The 17,653-nt window shown below is 44.5% G+C and overlaps 1 protein-coding gene across 2 annotated transcripts in view; it reads right to left on the reverse strand.

The window, feature by feature from the left end:
- Window positions 1-621: 621 nt before the first annotated feature.
- The window catches only part of pdia5 (protein disulfide isomerase family A, member 5), a 108,820-nt gene continuing 91,788 nt past the window's right edge, over window positions 622-17,653 (reverse strand). Inside the window, exons 16-18 of one of the 2 annotated variants that reach the window (XM_067987072.1) lie at window positions 5,316-5,450; window positions 4,514-4,566; window positions 622-1,654 (exon numbers count right to left, since the gene is read on the reverse strand). In XM_067987072.1, the coding sequence (XP_067843173.1) occupies window positions 1,621-1,654; window positions 4,514-4,566; window positions 5,316-5,450 (222 nt within the window). In that variant the 3' untranslated portion in view covers window positions 622-1,620. The remainder of the gene's footprint in view (window positions 1,655-4,513; window positions 4,567-5,315; window positions 5,451-17,653) is intronic. The other variant, XM_067987073.1, reaches the window with a different exon arrangement.

Below are 17,653 nucleotides of genomic sequence, written 5' to 3' on the forward strand. Positions count from 1 at the left end.
CCTTGGTGCCACACTCGGTCAAATGCTGCCTTGATGTCAAGGGCAGTCACTCTCACCTCATCTCTGGAATTCAGTTCTTTTGTCCATGTTTGGACCAAGGCTGTAATGAGGTCTGGAGCCGAGTAGTCCTGGTGGAACCCAAACTGAGCATCGGTGAGCAGGTTATTGGTGAGTAAATGCCGTTTGATAGCACTGTCGACGACACCTTCCATCACTTTGCTGACGATAGAGATGGGGCGGTAAATGGCCGGATTGGATTTGTCCTGCTTTTTGTGGACAGGACATACCTGCGCAATTTTCCACAATGTCGGGTAGATGCCAGTGTTGTAGCTGTACTGGAACAGCTTGGCTAGAGGTGCAGCTAGTTCTGGAGCACAAGACTTCAGCACTACAGCTGGGATGTTGTCGGGGCCCATAGCCTTTGCTGTATGCATTTCTTGATATCACGTGGAGTGAATCAAATCGAATTGGCTGAAGACTGGTGGAGATATTGGAAGGAGGCTGAAGATGGTTGCAAACACTTCAGCCTTGTCTTTTGCACTCATGTACTGGACTCCGCCATCATTGAGGATGGGGATATTTACAGAGCCTCCTCCTCCCGTTAGTTAAAACCAATACAAGTAAAACACAAAAACATTTTATTAGATTTCTTTGATAAGTTCAATTTTCCATATTCAACATGCAATCTGAAAATAATCAAAACATTACTAGACCAAGACGCAAAGGCTGAAATTGTACTGATAACCCTTTCCATTTTGACACATTTTCTATTTGCCTAATTTAGTTGCAGGTCATTCCAGCACCCTAAATAATCATGGAATTCAAACATAATTACATTTGACTTGTTGCCTTTTGGAACTTCCTTGTACCATCCCTGAGCAATTTGATTAAAACTTCTAACCGCTTCCTACCCCTCCCAAACAAAAAACCCGGCAACATTAGGAAATCTCACCCGAATTGCTGGGACCTGATGTAGAAAACCCGGAGCTACAAAACATTTGCATAGAACACGAGCTAGAGATCGACTGATGTAGTCCAGTTCCAATGCTTCTTTGTTGTTATAGGTCCAGTAATAAGGACGGCCCATTCTTGCGTAGATAGTAAGGCGGATACTTTAGCCTTGCTCCATGTTCTGCACATACTTGTGCTTTATTTTTCGAACTGTTTGAAGGAATGGCTTTATCCTGCATTTATTGAACCCTTTTTTTTCCTCTTTAAAAAAGTAATCTAAAACTAGAATATTGCAATCAGCAGGGGCCACTGACAATATTGGCACCAAGATGCAACTGCCATTTGCACCAGTCGATCAATAGTTACAAGCAGAGTACTTGAACACAACAGTGGGGAAAGGTGGCATTCAAATTTTAATTGTATTTTCCTCGTAATAGCGCGCAGCCCTTTTTAAAAAAAAGAACTGCAAGTGGTCCATTTCATTACAAAATTTTTTATAAATTGGTTACTCTTCATTTGAAAAAAAAAACCCCTCGGTCCTTGGAAAGTATGAAGTTTCAGTACAGTAGTGATGAAAATAGGGCTCTTTCACAGTGCGGTGGCAAACTCGAGGTATCCAAGGTTACAACTCCTCCTTCCTCTTTGCAATCTTCTCATGGTCTTTCCCCCTCAATCCTCCGATGTAATTAATGAAACCAGCTTCCTAAGACAAGTAAAAATACACTTAGGAACCAACTCAATTTTTCAACCCAGTAAGCTTTTCCTCTTGTGGCAAAATCTTCTCATCCAAACAAGTTGTGGGTAGCTTTTGCACTGTAGAGTCGCATCTCCTAGGAGCTCTGTTGAAATAGCCCAAATGTGTCCCCTTTGTTGGGGGGGGGGGGGGGGGGTGGTGGGGAGGGGTGCTAGATGCCAACTGAAGAGACTGCTTCCATCCCTATAGGCCACCTAGATTCCAACCCTGATCGCAGAGCTCACCGATCTAAAGCATACCTTCCTTTTTTTTATATATATAGATGAATTTTGTGTTAGTCAAGGCGAAGGATATTAGTGGTGGGGAATGAAACGCACTCCATTTCACGCACCCTGAGCCAGCATCAAGTACTCAGGCCAGGCGTAGCATAGTTAGCTGCAGAGTAAAGCTTGGTCTAGTCTGCCTCAACAATGTGTCTCAGGTGCAACGTCAGGAGACTGTTCCATTTCTCATGCTAGGCATTCTATGGCTCATAGGAACATAGGAATTACTTGAGGTAAAAAGACCAAGGTCCATCTAGTTCAACTTCTACCCTCCTGGCAGTCGCATGATGCAACGATAATGGAATTGTTGACCAATCATAGTAATCAATCTCTATCAGTCAGTCTACAACAGACCCAGACATGAGGTGAGGAAAACCCTCAGTGGTGGAGACCTTTGGGAACCATAGGTCCTAAGTTATCTTTTCCCTCCCAAGCTTGCTACACTTACCACATGTCATGTCTCTAATTACTCATATACTGTATCCCAAAGTGTTATTTATTTGAAAGAAATCTATCTAATTTGCATCTGAATGAATCAATACTGACAGCTTCCACCGTCTGCCCATGGTGTCCGTTCCATAGATTGACCACTCGCTCACTGAAATATTATTTCCACAGATTAGTTTTGAATTTACCCCCCTTCAAGCGCAGGCCGTGCCCTCTGGTTCTAAGCAAGATGGCCATGTGAGTATTAATTGATATCAAATTAGAGGCAATTTTATCCTATGGTTCTAGATCTGGATGGAGACTGCCCAAATTGATTGCACAGCTTACAGCCGCAGACTAGGCTGGATTGGTGCCCAGAGTGCCTAACCCACTATATCACCCAGTCTTTTGCTTTCTTTAAAAGTAACTGGAAAAGCAATGAACAAGTTGTTAAAAAACTTCCTCCAAAAACATTTCCGCACAACAGTGTCAGCATGCAATCTGGCATAGACCAGTCGGGCCGAATGGCCTGTTTCTGTGCTGCGGACTGCGTGTAACTTGATGTAAATCTCCTCCTGTTCAATGCTCTGCAGAAGGGTTTGTTTTGAATTCCCTCATCAACTTTCTCACACCCTCCACCCTTCACTGACTGTGCTGAACTACAGTTCCAGAGGTGCCAATTGCTCTCTGCTTACATCAAAGGTATAGGAAGGGTACCAGAAGATATGATATCAGAAATAAGAGGCTTTTGTTATGAGGAGTCACTAGTGAAACTGGAACTGTTTTCAGTAAAGCAGGGAAGGTTAAGAGGATATTTGATAGAGGTGTTCAAAATTATGAAGGATTTTGTAGAGGTAAATAGGGAAAATCTATTTCCATTGGTCAGTAAGTCAGAATCTAGAGGGCACAAATTTATCAAAAGAACGAAGGGAGTTTATAAAAAAAAACACGGTTGCTAGGAGATTGAGTGCTCCACCTGAATCCATAATAACTTAAAAAAAGTGAATATATATTTGATTTTTTAAAATATAAAACGGTATGGGGAAAGGGCAGGCGAATGGGACTAAGTGGAGAGCTCCTTCAGAGAGCTGGGACACATCTGATGGGCTGAATGGCCCCTTTCTGTGCTGTAAAACGTTATGATTCTATTTGCCCAAGTGGCCATTATTTACATATCAGCTGGCTATTTCACATGTGGGGTGTGGGGGAGGGAGCGGATATCACACACAAGCCTGATCCTGTTATCACCAAGCTTCCTGCGCATGCACTTCCAGGGAAGGTGGATGGATGGCGATCAGAAGTGGGAAGCCTGACTGATTTTCCCCTTCTCAGCCCAGAGGCCAATTGTGTCCTTACCACCACTCCAGCTGGGGTTAGAAAGTTCAACACAGACTAGGAACTGAACTTTGGATGTTCCCACTCTGTGCGGCTCAGCTACTCACTGGATAAACTTGCTGAGATAGTAGCGGAGCCTCTACTCACTTCTTTTGATAGAAGAAGCGGGTGCGTCAATGGAATTACACACACAAATTCATCATAAAGCTCCAAGCACTCTAGGCCAGAGAGCACAGAATGGATAATGGGTGAGCAACTGGCAGTTTTGCCCATGGAGAGGGAATTACATTCAGTGAAAGTAATTTTTTAACATTATTCCTCAATCATCCAGTACCAGAACTGATTGATTCTTTGTACTTTCAGAAGTAATTCATTTTGTGAAGAAGTTTGAGACGTTTTGGTGTACTAAGGCGACGTGTAAATGCAAGTATATTATAAAAATATACATCTCTGAATGACTAAAATAATTTTTTTTTTTTTAAAATGATTTCTCTTTGGGGGTAGAGGGAAGTCCAGTAAATGCTCTTCCCCATGGTATTTGTTCCCCAATAGGAATTTTTCTTTCGGCCAGCAACATGTTTAAAAATCTCCAAGCCAAGCTACTGAGAAAGCTACGCAAATAGAATTTGTTAGCCTGATACAGAGTGCTCACTCTCTTTCCCCCTCCCCCAGGGGGAGAACCTGCTTATCAGATGCAGCCTGACACAGTCTTCCCTTAAGTGTGTACAAATTGTGGGGTGGGGGGGTCGACTGAACTTTAACCAGCTAAAACTGCACAGCCTACCAGTAGACAGCACTGGCAAGTTCCCTTCTGTTCGTCATGCTGGGACCACCTACCTATTAGATAGAAAGAAATAAAGACTTGCATTTATACAGCATCTTTCACAACATCCCAGAGCGCTTTACAACCAATGAAGTACTTTTTGAATTGTAGTCACTGTTGTAATGTAGGAAACGCAGCAGCCAATTTGTGCACAGCGAGATCCCACAAACAACAATGTGATAATGACCAGATCATTAGCTGGTTTAGTGCTGTTGGTTGAGGGATAAATATTGGCTAGGACACCAGGGAGAACTCCGCTGCCCTTCTTCGAAATAGTGCCAAGGGACCTTTTACGTCCATCTCAGAGTGTAAATGGGGCCTCGGTTTAACATCTCATCTGGAAGATGGCACCTCTGATAGTGCAACACTCCCTCTCTACTGCACTGGAGTTTCAGCTTAGATTATCTGCTCAAGTCTCTGGAGTAGGAGTTGAACTCACTTGGAGGCAAGAATGCTACCCACTGAGCCATGGCTAATACCTATTAGAGAACCGGTGTACAAATTTATCTAGAGTCGAATGGGAGTCGCAGCCCCGGTGCCTGGTTTACCCTTCCAGGTTCCATCAGTGAGCCAGACTAGCAGGTCAATCAACAGCAGTGCCCTGAAAGATGGCGGACCTGCCTGATTCAGGTATCAGACTGTTAAAGCTTCCACAGAGGGCTGACTTAATTCCGAGCCAGTCATGTCATCTTGGAGCTACTTTGACCTCAAAGAGATTTTTCCTACAGTTAAGAACGAATACTCATCCTCAAGTTGTACTCACCGCTCTTTCCCCACTGTACCTCTCTGCAAACTTGCCATAATTGTAGTAGCTGATGGTGGGGTAGCCCTCCACGCCTTCCTGTTTGCATAACTCGTTATTCTGTCCTTTAGTGCAGTCGACTGCAGCATAGGCAATCTGCAAGATATCAAATTAAAACCAGCTGACCAACAAATGAGACAAAACGGGGAAACATGTACATTGCAGAATCCCTAGGACTGAACAAAATCAGTGACGAGGTCATGTGGTGGCCACAGAAAACTGAGGTACCAAGTGACGTGTTGCTGATTTAAAGGTCTTTTTATCTTATAGGTCAAGCACCCGGGGATCAATGCTCAGTGGCCTCTATCGGCTGGCCCTCCCCGTGGTACTTACGGTCATACTCTAAGCCGATTTGTAGGACAAAGCCCCAAGGCCTGAAATGGATGTAACATTAGTTCTGTGCGTCTGTGTTCTTGCTTCTTGGTGCAAGCGAGCAGATGAACACAACTGGCTCCACGCATTAAGTGACCCGGATGGGAGGCACCTTAAACAGCACATCACAATGCCCACAAGAACGTGGGGTCCGCCGACATTGCAACTTCAGTGGGCGCCTCCTTTAAATTTTCAAGTGCCGTCAACAGTGGGGAAAACCATGCATCTCCTGTCGATGCCTCTCACCCAATGTCGAAGTGACGCAAGACTGCCCACCCTGCTGTACTGTCATGGGAAGGCACCAAACTAAGGTAGCTCCTTATACGGGAGGGATAGAAAAAGTATCCGTCACGCCAGATGGCATCGCCAAGTTTCATCCTCAAAAACAAAGTGGGATTAAATGAATGGCAGAAACCAGAAATCATCTGAACTTTTTAAAAACAAAACATAATTGAAATAATCCACTTGTTAATTATGCATTCTGAAAACATAGCAACAAATCACGAGCTTTTTTGAAAACCATGAACATTCTCAGTCAAAGCTCAAACAATGTTCTTTTTTTTAAAAAAACAGCGGAAAACAATTTTCCTGCATGGTTCAGCAGGTAATTGCATGGTCTGGTGTTGGACTGAGCCATTGGAAAATCCTGAGGTTTGGTTCCTGCTGTGTGCGGAGTTAGCTGATTTCTGACTGGGCACCGGTGGGAGCAATACAGTACGTTCAGTGTCCCTGGGCTGAGGAGTGAGAGGAGGTGAAAAAAAAACACAGTAACTAGTCTGCATTTCCACTCCCGATCATTATCTAGTGACTCTTGCTGGAGAGCACACTTTAGGACAGGTGTGAGCTCAGTGGCTGTGATGGCCATTATGGAAATATCGCTCCATTTATGCTCAATATCGAAGGTCACACATGACCTTCGGATCAGTTATCGAAGGGCTGCGAGTGGTACCGTACCCTTGCATGAATCATTTCTTCCACAAGACAGGAGATAAAGAGCAGGGAACAGTAGTAAAGAGAAGGAAAAATAGCCACCTCAGAAGTAGCCTCTTAAAACGCTTTAAAACGACATTGCATTTTTTTTCCTCCCTCACCAATGTTCTTCCGTCCCTTCTCAAAGGCACCAACTCCAAGCTGGATCCAAAAGTGCCAGATGCTATTGTTCATAAGAGAGTATCAATAATGACTAGCAGCAGACTACTGGACCATGGAAAGGGCAGTAGAGTCAACTCTGATGCTTTCTTCACCTGACATTAAACAGAGGTCACTAGATAACTACCAGGAATGGGAACTTTGACTGATTCTCCTCCACCTCCCTCCATCCCATGTCTAATGGAAGAGGCCCTCATCACAGCCCCAAAAGTGATCAGTGACCTCAACAGGGACCAAACACTGAGCCTGGGACCTTCCTGATTTGCACAGCCATCCATTACACTGAACTTGAAATCTAATTTTTCTCTAACAAAAAACTACATAGAATTTACAGCACAAAAATAGACCATTTAGCCCAACCAGTCTATGCCAATGTTTATGCTCCACATGAGCCTCCTCCCGCCTTACTTCATCTCACCCTATAAACATATCCTTCTATTCCTTCCTCTCTCATGTGTTTATCTAGCTTTCCCTTAAAGGCATCTATGCTTTTCACCTCAACCATGCCACGTGGTAGCAAGTTACACATTCTAACTACTCTCCGTAAAGAAGTTTCTCCTGAATTCCCTATTGGAATTATTAGTGACTATCTTATATTTATGACCCCTAGTTTTGGACTCCCCCATAAGTGGCAACATCTTCTCTAGGTCTATCCTATCAAACCCCTTCAGAATTTTTAAGCCGCACAATAGGTCACTCCTCAGCCTTCTCTTTTCAGGAGATAGCGTATGGCTTTAATCTCTCACGCGCATAGAAAAGTGATCGCATATGTTTTTTAAAAAACTGAAGTAGACTGGTGCTTTATTTTATATGTGTTATTTCCCTGCCCCTCCACGTGACTATCATCATGGGGCCAATAAAGTAGGGAGGAGCCTCACTGCATGCGTAAGAGAAAGAGTAATCGTACAAAATGTAAGTCGTTAATATTGTGCAACAGGACAATGGTCATGCAGGTGCAAGAGAACGCAATCATCCACATGCTGATAAAAAGCACAGACACAAGACAGGGGAAGAGGGAAAATTCGCCCCTTTTGACCTGCCAACTGTGCAATTTCCAATAAGCCTTGTAATTACTCTAACTAGTGGAATTATTGTCTTGTCACTATCCTAAATCTACAGAATATGACATTTGATCGCATACTCTAAATTGTTAAATGTTCAACTAATATTTTGGCATGGAATTTTGATGGCAAGATCGATTAAAAATTTCCCTGCAGGAAGTGCCGTGTGATTTGGTCTGCATGGGTCACAAATGTTACACTTTATTGTATTACAGTTTAATAAATGATTAGTAGACTGGAGTGGTTCAAAAAGTACTAAAACATTCTGGACACCCAACTAGTAAATCTCTTCTGCACCCTCTCTAAGGCATTGACATCTTTCCTAAAGTGTGGTGCCCAGAACGGAACACAATACTCCAGCTGCAGCCTAACCAGTGTTTTATAAATGTTTAGCATAACTTCCTTGCTTTTGTACTTTATGCCTCTATTAATAAAGCCCAAGATCCCATATTGTTTTTTTTTTAAACAGGCTTTTCAACTTGTCCTGCCACCTTCAAAGATTTGTGTACATACACCCCCAGGTTTATCTGTTTCTGCGCTCCCTTTACAATTGTACCATTTAGTTTATATTGCCTCTCCTCATTCTTCCTACCAAAATGTACTACTTCACACTTCTCTGCATTAAATTTTATCTGCCATGTGTCTGCCCATTTCACCAGTCTGTCTATGTCCTCCTTTAGTGTGTTACTATCCTCCACATTGTATACTACAGTTCCGAGTTTTGTGTCATCTGCAAACTTCGAAATTATACTGTCTATACCCTAGTCCAGGTCATTAATATATATCAAATAGAGTAGTGGTCCCAATACTGACCCCTGGGGGACACCGCTTTTTACTTCCCTCCAGTCTGAAAAACAACCGTTCACCTCTACTCTCTGCTTTTTGTCCCTTACCCAATTTTGCATCCATGCTGCCACTGTCCCTTTAATCCTATGGGCTTTAATTTTGCTAACAAGTCTATTACGTGGTACTTTATCAAATAACGGCAATTGATACTAGCTCAATTGCTAAATTTAAATCTGAGATAGATAGCTTTTTGGCAATCAAAGGTATTAAGGGATACGGGCCAAAGGCAGGTATATGGAGTTAGATCACAGATCAGCCATGATCTTATCAAATGGCGGAGCAGGCACGAGGGGCTGAATGGCCTACTCCTCTTCCTATGCCTTTTGAAAGTCCATATACACATCAACCGCACTAGATCTCCTAATCGGTCCCACCCTTCCTTTGACTGCCCTTCCTTCTTCGAAGTAACGTCATGGGATCTTTTACGTCCACCTGAGAGGGCAGGCGGGACCTCTGTTTAATATCTCATCCGAAAGACGGCACCTCTGACAGTGCAGCATTCCCTCGGTACTGCACTGAGCGTCAGCCTAGATTTTTATGCTCAAGTCTCTAGAGTGGGACTTGAACCCACAATCTTCTGACTCAAAGGCGACAGTGCTACCCACTGAGTCATGGCTGACACCTTACTGAAAATATGCAGTAAACTAGAGGTGGAAGAAAGGAGGATAAAAGCTGGGATGTAGAACTGGAGGCTGCAGAGATGAAGCAGACTGAGGCCATGGAGTGACTTGTAAATGAGAATCACAATTTTGAAATCAATGCGCTGCACACGGAGAGCGAGTTGAGGTGCGCACGAACAGTGGTGAGAAAGAAACCAAGAATTCATATGGGATGATGATCAGACCAAAGTGACAACAACTTGCATTTATGTAGCAGGATAAGGGTGATGGAGCAATGGGCTAGAACTTGTGCAAGGAGGAGCTTGGGAGGGTGACGATGAAAGCATTGGAGAAAATCAGACCCGGAGGGGATGAAGGCATGGGCGCGGTGACGGGGAGAGGTAGTGGTGGAGGCACATGATCCTGTGAAGGGGGAAACAGGCAGTCTGGGTTGGATATGGGGTTTGAAGCTCAAATGAAAATCAAACATGACACCAGGGTTGGGCACTGCTGGGTTCAGCATGAGCAATCAGCTGAGAAGGTGGGTACAATTGTGCTGAGGTATCAAGTTTCTGTCACGGTCCAGGAGCACAGAGGACAATTGCATTGCCCTTACCGTGTCCTGTTTAAGATCAGTTAATTCAGCACAGGCCAGGAAGTTCCTAGTGCACATGTTTAGCTTCTCACTGCTTTAGCTAGCTGATTGATCAAGGGAATCTGACAGCACCTTCTAGCTAGCCGGAAACGACAGGATCCTTTTATTAGTGCAAGATCCTATTCACGTAACTGGTTTATTGGCAAAGAGAAATGGGCCTAATGGAATTGTTATCGACAGTCATTTGGGAAAATAGGGAAAGTGAATAAAGCAGCATAAAATGCATCGATTTTTGGCACTGTTTGCTAGACGCGCACGAACAGCATTAGAAATGGGCAACGTTTTGTTCCATTAACACAAGTTACTGATCAATATGTACTCTGCAAAGCAAGGTTGTGCAGAAGCATAGGTCAATACTACATCTCTGACACACCACATCATTTTCTATTTAGGTGATTCTGGATTTAGCTGCTCAAAATTGCATTTTCTGGAACAAAGGGATGTGATTTAGCAGATCGGCTAAAAGAGTTAAATTGAGGACAGATTGCATAGACTCGGCTTGTAGTCCCTTGAATATAGAAGATTAAAGAATGATCTAATTGTGGTGTTTAAGATGATTAAAGGATTTGATAGGGTAGATGGAGAGAAGCTATTTCCTCTGATGGGGGAACAAGGGGGCGTAACCTTAAAATTAGAGCCAGGCCGTTCAGGGGTGATGTCAGGAAGCACTTCTTCGCGCACAGGAGAGTGGAAATCTGAAACTCTCTTCCCCAAAATGCTGTTGAGGTTGGGGATCAATTGAAAATTTCAAAATTGAGATCGATAAGATTTTTGTTAAGCAAGGGTATTAAGGGTTACGGAATCAAGGCAGGTAAATGGAGTTAAGTTTCAATATAGATAAGTGTGAGGTGGTACATTTTGGAAGGAAGAATAAGGAGGCCACATACTCCTTGGAAAATGAGAGTCTAAATGGGGTAGATGAGCAGAGTGATCTGGGGATACACAAATCACCAGAAGTAGCGATGCAGGTTAATAAGGCCATAAAAAAAGCAAACAAAGCACTGGGGTTCATTTCTAGAGGGATAGAATTGAAATGTAGAGAAGTTATGTTAAACTTGTATAGAAACTTGGTTAGACCACACTTGGGAGTACTGTGCACAGTCCTCGTCTCCATATTATGAAATGGATATAGAGGCACTGGAGAAGGTGCAAAAAAGATTTACAAGGGTGACACCAGAACTGAAAGGATATACCTATCAGGAAAGATTGAACAGGCTTGGCCTCTTTTCTCTAGAGAAAAGAAGGCTGAGGGGTGACCTGAGAAAAGCCTTTAAGATTATGAAAAGGTTCAACAGGGTAGAAGTAGAGAAGATGTTTCCATTTGTGGGGGAGACCGGAACTAGGGGCCATAAATATAAGATAGTCACTAATAAATCCAATGGGGAATTCAGGAGAAACTTCTTTACGCAAAGAGTGGTTAGAATGTGGAACTCGCTACCACATGGAGTAGTTGAGGCGACTAGCATAGATGCATTTAAGGGGAAGCTAGATAAACACATGGGTGAGAAAGGAATAGAACGGATACGTTGATAGGGTGAGATGAAGTAGGGAGGAGGCTTGTGTGGAGCATAAACACCAGCATGGACAATAGAATGTAATTCTATGTAAGTTAGAGATCAGCCATGATTTACTTGAATGGCAGAACAGGTTCAAGAGGCTGAATGGCCGAACTCCTATGTTCCTCTGTTTTGCATACAGACGTAGTGACCTGTTGTTGGTCATATGGGATTACAAAACGGAATCATTTTCCTACATATACATCTGCAGATGTTACAGTAATGCAGCCCACTAGCTCAGTGCTGTTGTACGCCATGGATTCACACACATTCCCACTGAGTTTATGCTCTCACCTGTACCATCAGGGTTTTTTTTCATATTCGTACATGGGATGTGGGCATCGCTGGCGAGACCAGCATTTATTGCCCATCCCTAATTGCCCTCGAGAAGGTGGTGGTGAGCCGCCTTCTTGAACCGCTGCAGTCCGTGTGGTGAAGGTTCTCCCACAGTGCTGTTAGGAAGGGAGTTCCAGGATTTTGACTTAGCGACGATGAAGGAACGGCAATATATTTCCAAGTCGGGATGGTGTGAGACTTGGAGGGGAACGTGCAGGTGGTGTTGTTCCCATGTGCCTGCTGCCCTTGTCCTTCTAGGTGGTAGAGGTCGCGGATTTGGGAGGTGCTGTCGAAGAAGCCTTGGCGAGTTGCTGCAGTGCATCCTGTGGATGGTACACACTGCAGCCACTGTGTGCCGGTGGTGAAGTGAGTGAATGTTTAGGGTGGTGGATGGGGCTGCTTTGTCTTGGATGGTAGGGGCGGGAAAGAGTGTAGAGCCTATGACCCATGGGTTTACAACATGGAGGGGAGTGGAATGGATAGGGAGACCCTTTGCAGCGGCTACCTCCAGAGCAACATGGAGCAGGTCACCAGTCTGCCCTCCCACCCCGTTCCCCAGCCAGGACGGCCTGCACACAGGCATTTTTAGAAGGAGTACGCCACTTAGGTATATACATTTAACATCCACCTAAACAGATGGGCTGGACCCCACTTTAATATTGCAGCTGATGGGAAGGTTATTTTAATAGAAGGGAATTCAATCAACCAATTATAGATTGGGAATATCAATTTCAGCTGGTAACCGCAATACGTGACCAAATGAATGAATCAGAGAAGCCATGAGCGACGGCACACATCTTGACTTGGTAATGTTAAGTAACCCGGATAACATACAGGGAATGGAAGTTGCAGCATTCTTGGGGGATAGCGACCACAGAATGACTTAAGTTCGACATGATCTGGGATTGAGAACCACTGAGAAGCAGCAGCCGGGTATTTAATTTCAAAAGAGCTAACTTCAAAGATATACGGCAACAGCCCAAGGAGATTGAATGGAGGGTGTTTTTCAATAATACTTCGATAGAGGGCAAGTGGAGCACTTTTAAAAACGTAACGTTGAATATGCTGCAGGACAGATACAAAACCAGAATCAATAAGCATGAACAAACATGAAACTAAATGAATTGGCAGACTGATCAGAAGCAATATAAGCAGCAAGAACAAACTCAAATTCATGTAGGGAGAAAGGCAAAAGGGTTTACGGGGATGAATACAAGAGCAGATGCAAGCATTGCCAGAGGTGCAAAGGGGGAAAATAGGAAAAATGCATAACTGCAGATGCAGAACATAACAGTAAGAAATTCTTTCAGGATTATTAACAGTAAAAGGGCAGTCAGAGGAGAGATAAAAACCCTAAATGATGTAAATGGAACCATTTAATAAATGACATGTTTGGGAGGGGAGGGGAACTGAGAAATCTTTTTGAAAGGATAAGTTAAGACGAGCTGAATGGCCTCCCTCGTCTGTATTTATTATGCGATGGCACCACCCACAAAGCAGCACTTCCTTAGTACTGCAGTGGAACATCGCACTGGGTTACGAGATTAAAGGGGTGCGTGAAACCTGGAGACTTTACTGCGGGCAAATAGTGAAAGGTTATTTCCACTGGTGGGCGAATGATGAACAAGGAGACGGAAACCAAGGATCTTCACCAAGGGGGGGGAAGGGCGGTTCTTGACCTGAGGGCTATTAGACCATGGAATGCTTCACCATAAGTTGCGAATGAGGTAGAGACTAGAACATTATTGCAAAGGGAATGGGATAAGTATTTGAAGAGGAGCAATATAAAAGGGTCGGGGAGGGGGTGGGGAATGGGGTTACAGGAGTGGGCGTCAGCACCAGCACAAGGGGGTGAATGGCCTCCTCCTGTGCTATAATTTCTATAATTCTATGAAACCTCTCCTTTACTGAGTCTGAGCCTAGTGTTTAGCAATGTTGATGCTGAGCTGAGGTTAGGCCGGCGTGCCTGTGAGAAGTGCCCTTTGAGCGACCTCTCAATTTGCTAGAGGTCAGTCTGCACAGGGCGGTTTTGACGTGTGAAGTCCAAATAGTCTAACTAAGGCTCCCAAATCAGAGTTGTCACCTTCACACAGACCCCGAGTCCAAACCAGAGTCCAAGGAGAGAGGGAAAGAGAGCCGGCCTACTAAAAACGGCATTGACTGAAAAGCCTGTACCCACCTTATGCAGTTCAGGGGGATTCTGGCTGTAGTTTCAGGGTATCAGTGGGTTATAGGATTACTACTAGATACAGGTGGGATATCAGGGTGCTACACCTTTTTCTACCAGTTATATAGGAACAGGAGTAGGCCATTCAGCCCCTCGTGCCTGCTCCGCCATTTGATAAGATCATGGCTGATCTGTGATCTAACTCCATATACCTGCCTTTGGCCCATATCCCTTAATACCTTTGGTTGCCAAAAAGCTATCTATCTCACATTTAAATTTAGCAATTGAGCTAGTATCAATTGCCGTTTGCGGAAGAGAGTTCCAAACTTCTACAACCCTTTGTGTGTAGAAATGTTTTCTAATCTCACTCCTGAAAGGTCTGGCTCTAATTTTTAGACCGTGACCTCTACTCCTAAAATCCCCAACCAGCGGAAATAGTTTCTCTCTATCCACCCTATCTGTTCCCCTTAATATCTTATAAACTTCGATCAGATCATTGAGTATAGACGAATCATTGAGTTATTGTATTACTATTGGTTATGAGGGGAATTGGAGTGTTACCAGTATTACTATTAGTTATCAATGCATGTTCAGTGAGTTACTATGAATTACTGGTGGAATCAAAGTTCCTCCCACCTCTGGTCGCCCCCTGCAAATCACTCCCCTGACCCTCTGTTTCTCCTGCTCACTAGTGGTCTCCTGGTTCTTAGGACATCTCGCACAACAGCTGCTGGCACGAAACCACGAGCAAATATACTCAATGACAGGGGACCCAACCTTTACAAAAAAGTAAATGCACAAGCATTTGCAGACATCACATCATCAGAATGTCACGTGGTCCAAACCTCCAGGAATGCCTCCAACCAGAGTTGGCAACCCTACCAGTAAGGAGGAGGCAAGAGTTGGTCATAGTGTTGAGAGCTTTTGATATTCCCTTCCTGCCTGTGGGCAGCGATAGAAGTCTGACACGGAGCCCTCCGTGTGCCGCTATGATCAAGATCAGGGGCCCACTTTGTGGGATGTCACGGGTACGAGTTCCTTTTATGCCACCCGATGGGTGCACTGCGTTGGAGCTCCAGCATAGGAACATGCCCTTTGCGTTTCCTAACTCCACTCCTGAAAGTCCTGGCTCTAATTTTCAGACTATGTCCCCTAGTCCTAGACTCCCCAACCAGCGGAAATAGTTTCTCTCTATCTATCCTCTCAGTTCCCCTTAATATCTTGAAAACTTTGTTCAAATCACCCCTAAATCTTCTAAATTCCAGAAATACAACCCTAATTTGTGTACTCTCGCCTCGTAATTTAACCCTTGGAGTCCAGGTATCATTCTAGTGAATCTACGCTACACTCCCTCCAAGGCCAATATATCCTTCCTAAGGTGCGGTGCCCAGAACTGAAAACAGAACTCCAGGTGTGGTCTAACCAGGGCTTTGTATAGCTGTAGCATAACTTCTACCCCCTTGTATTCTATTCCTTTAGTTATAAAGGCCAGCATTCCATTAACCTTTTTGATTATTTTCTGTACCTGTCCATGACACTTTAATGATCTGTGGACGTGGACCCCTAATTTTCTTTGGACCTCCACTGTTTCGAGCTTTTCACCATTCAGAAAGCACTCTGATCCATCCTTTTTAGGTCCAAAGTGCATGACCTCACACTTGCCTACACTGAAATCCATTTGCCACAGTTTTCCCTCATTCACTTAATCTATTAATATCGCCCTGTAATTTTATGCCTCCACTTACACTGCTTACAATGCTGGCTACCTTTGTGTCGTCGGCAAACTTTGGATACGTGCCTCTCTATCCCGCAACCTAAGCCGTTAATGAATAGTGTGAATAGTTGAGGCTCCAACACAGATCCCTGTGGGACACCACTGCCAATTTGAGTACCTGCCCATTATCCCTACTCACTGCCTCCTGCTGCTCAGCCAATTTCCTAACCAGGTCAATAATTTGCCCTCAATTCCATGAGTTTCAACTTTAGCTAGGGACTTTACGAATGCCTTCTGGAAGTCCATATAAACAACATCCATAGACATTCCCCTGTCATGGGTACAGTAGCATAGTGGTCATGTTACTGGACTAGTAATTCAGAGGCCTGGACTAATAATCCAGAGTCATGAGCTCAAATCCCGCCATGGCAGCTGGGGAATTTATATTCAATTAATTAAATAAAATCTGGAATTAAAAAATCTAGTATCAGTAATGGTGGCCATGAAACTACCAGATTGTCGTAAAAACCCATCTGGTTCACTAATGTCCTTCAGGGAAGGACACCTGCTGTCCTTACCCGGTCTGGCCGATATGTGACTCCAGACCCACAGCAATGTGGTTGATTCTTAATGGCCCTCTGAAATAGCCCAGCAAGCCACTCAGTTGCACAATCTCGCTAAAAAAAGTCACAATAAGAATAAAACCGGACGGACCACTAGGCACCGGACACGACAAAGGCAAACCAAGCCCAGTGGACCCTGCAAATTTCTCCTCACCAACATCTGGGGACTTGTGCCAAAATTGGGAGAGCTGTCCCACAGACTAGTCAAGCAACAGCCTGACACAGCCATATTCACAGAATCATACCTTTCAGCCAACGTCCCAGACTTTTCCATCACCATCCCTGGGTATGTCCTGTCCCTCTGGCAGGATAGACCCACCAGAGGTGGCAGTACAGTGATATACAGTCAGGAGGGAGTGGCCCTGGGAGTCCTCAACATTGACTCTGGACCCCATGAAATCTCATGGCATCAGGTCAAACATGGGCAATGAAACCTCCTGCTGATTACCACCTACCGCCCTCCCTCAGCTGACGAATCAGTCCTCCTCCATGTTCAGCACCACTTGGAGGAAGCACTGAGGGTATAGCAAGGGCACAGAATGCACTCTGGGTGGGGGACTTCAATGTCCATCACCAAGAGAGACTTGGTAGCACCATTACTGACCGAGCTGGCCGAGGCCTGAAGGACATAGCTGCCAGACTGGGCCTGCGGTAAGTGGTGAGCGAACCAACACAAGGGAAAATCTTACTTGACCTCGTCCTTACCAATCGACCTGTCGCAGATGCATCTGTCCACGACAGTATTGGTAGGAGTGACCACCGTGGAGACGAAGTCCTGTCTTCGCACTGAGGACACCATCCAACATGTTGTGTGGCACTACCACCATGCTAAATGGGATAGATTCAGAACAGATCTAACAGCTCAAAAATGGGCATCCATGAGGCGCTGTGGGCCATCAGCAGCAGCAGAATTGTATTCCAGCACAATCTGTAACCTCATGGGCTGGCATATTCCTCATTCTACCATTATCAACAAGCCAGGGGATCAACTCTGGTTCAATGAGGAGTGTAGAAGAGCATGCCAGGAGCAGCACCAGGCGTACCTAAAAATGAGGTGCCAACCTGGTGAAGCTACAACTCAGGACTACATGAATGCTAAACAGTGGAAGCAACATGCTATAGACAGAGCTAAGCGATTCCACAACCAACGGATCAGATCAAAGCTCTGCAGTCCTGCCACATCCAGTCGTGAATGGTGGTGGACAATTAAACAACTAACAG

The sequence above is a fragment of the Heptranchias perlo genome, chromosome 7 (genome assembly GCF_035084215.1).
Source record: "Heptranchias perlo isolate sHepPer1 chromosome 7, sHepPer1.hap1, whole genome shotgun sequence".
NCBI lineage: Eukaryota > Metazoa > Chordata > Chondrichthyes > Hexanchiformes > Hexanchidae > Heptranchias > Heptranchias perlo.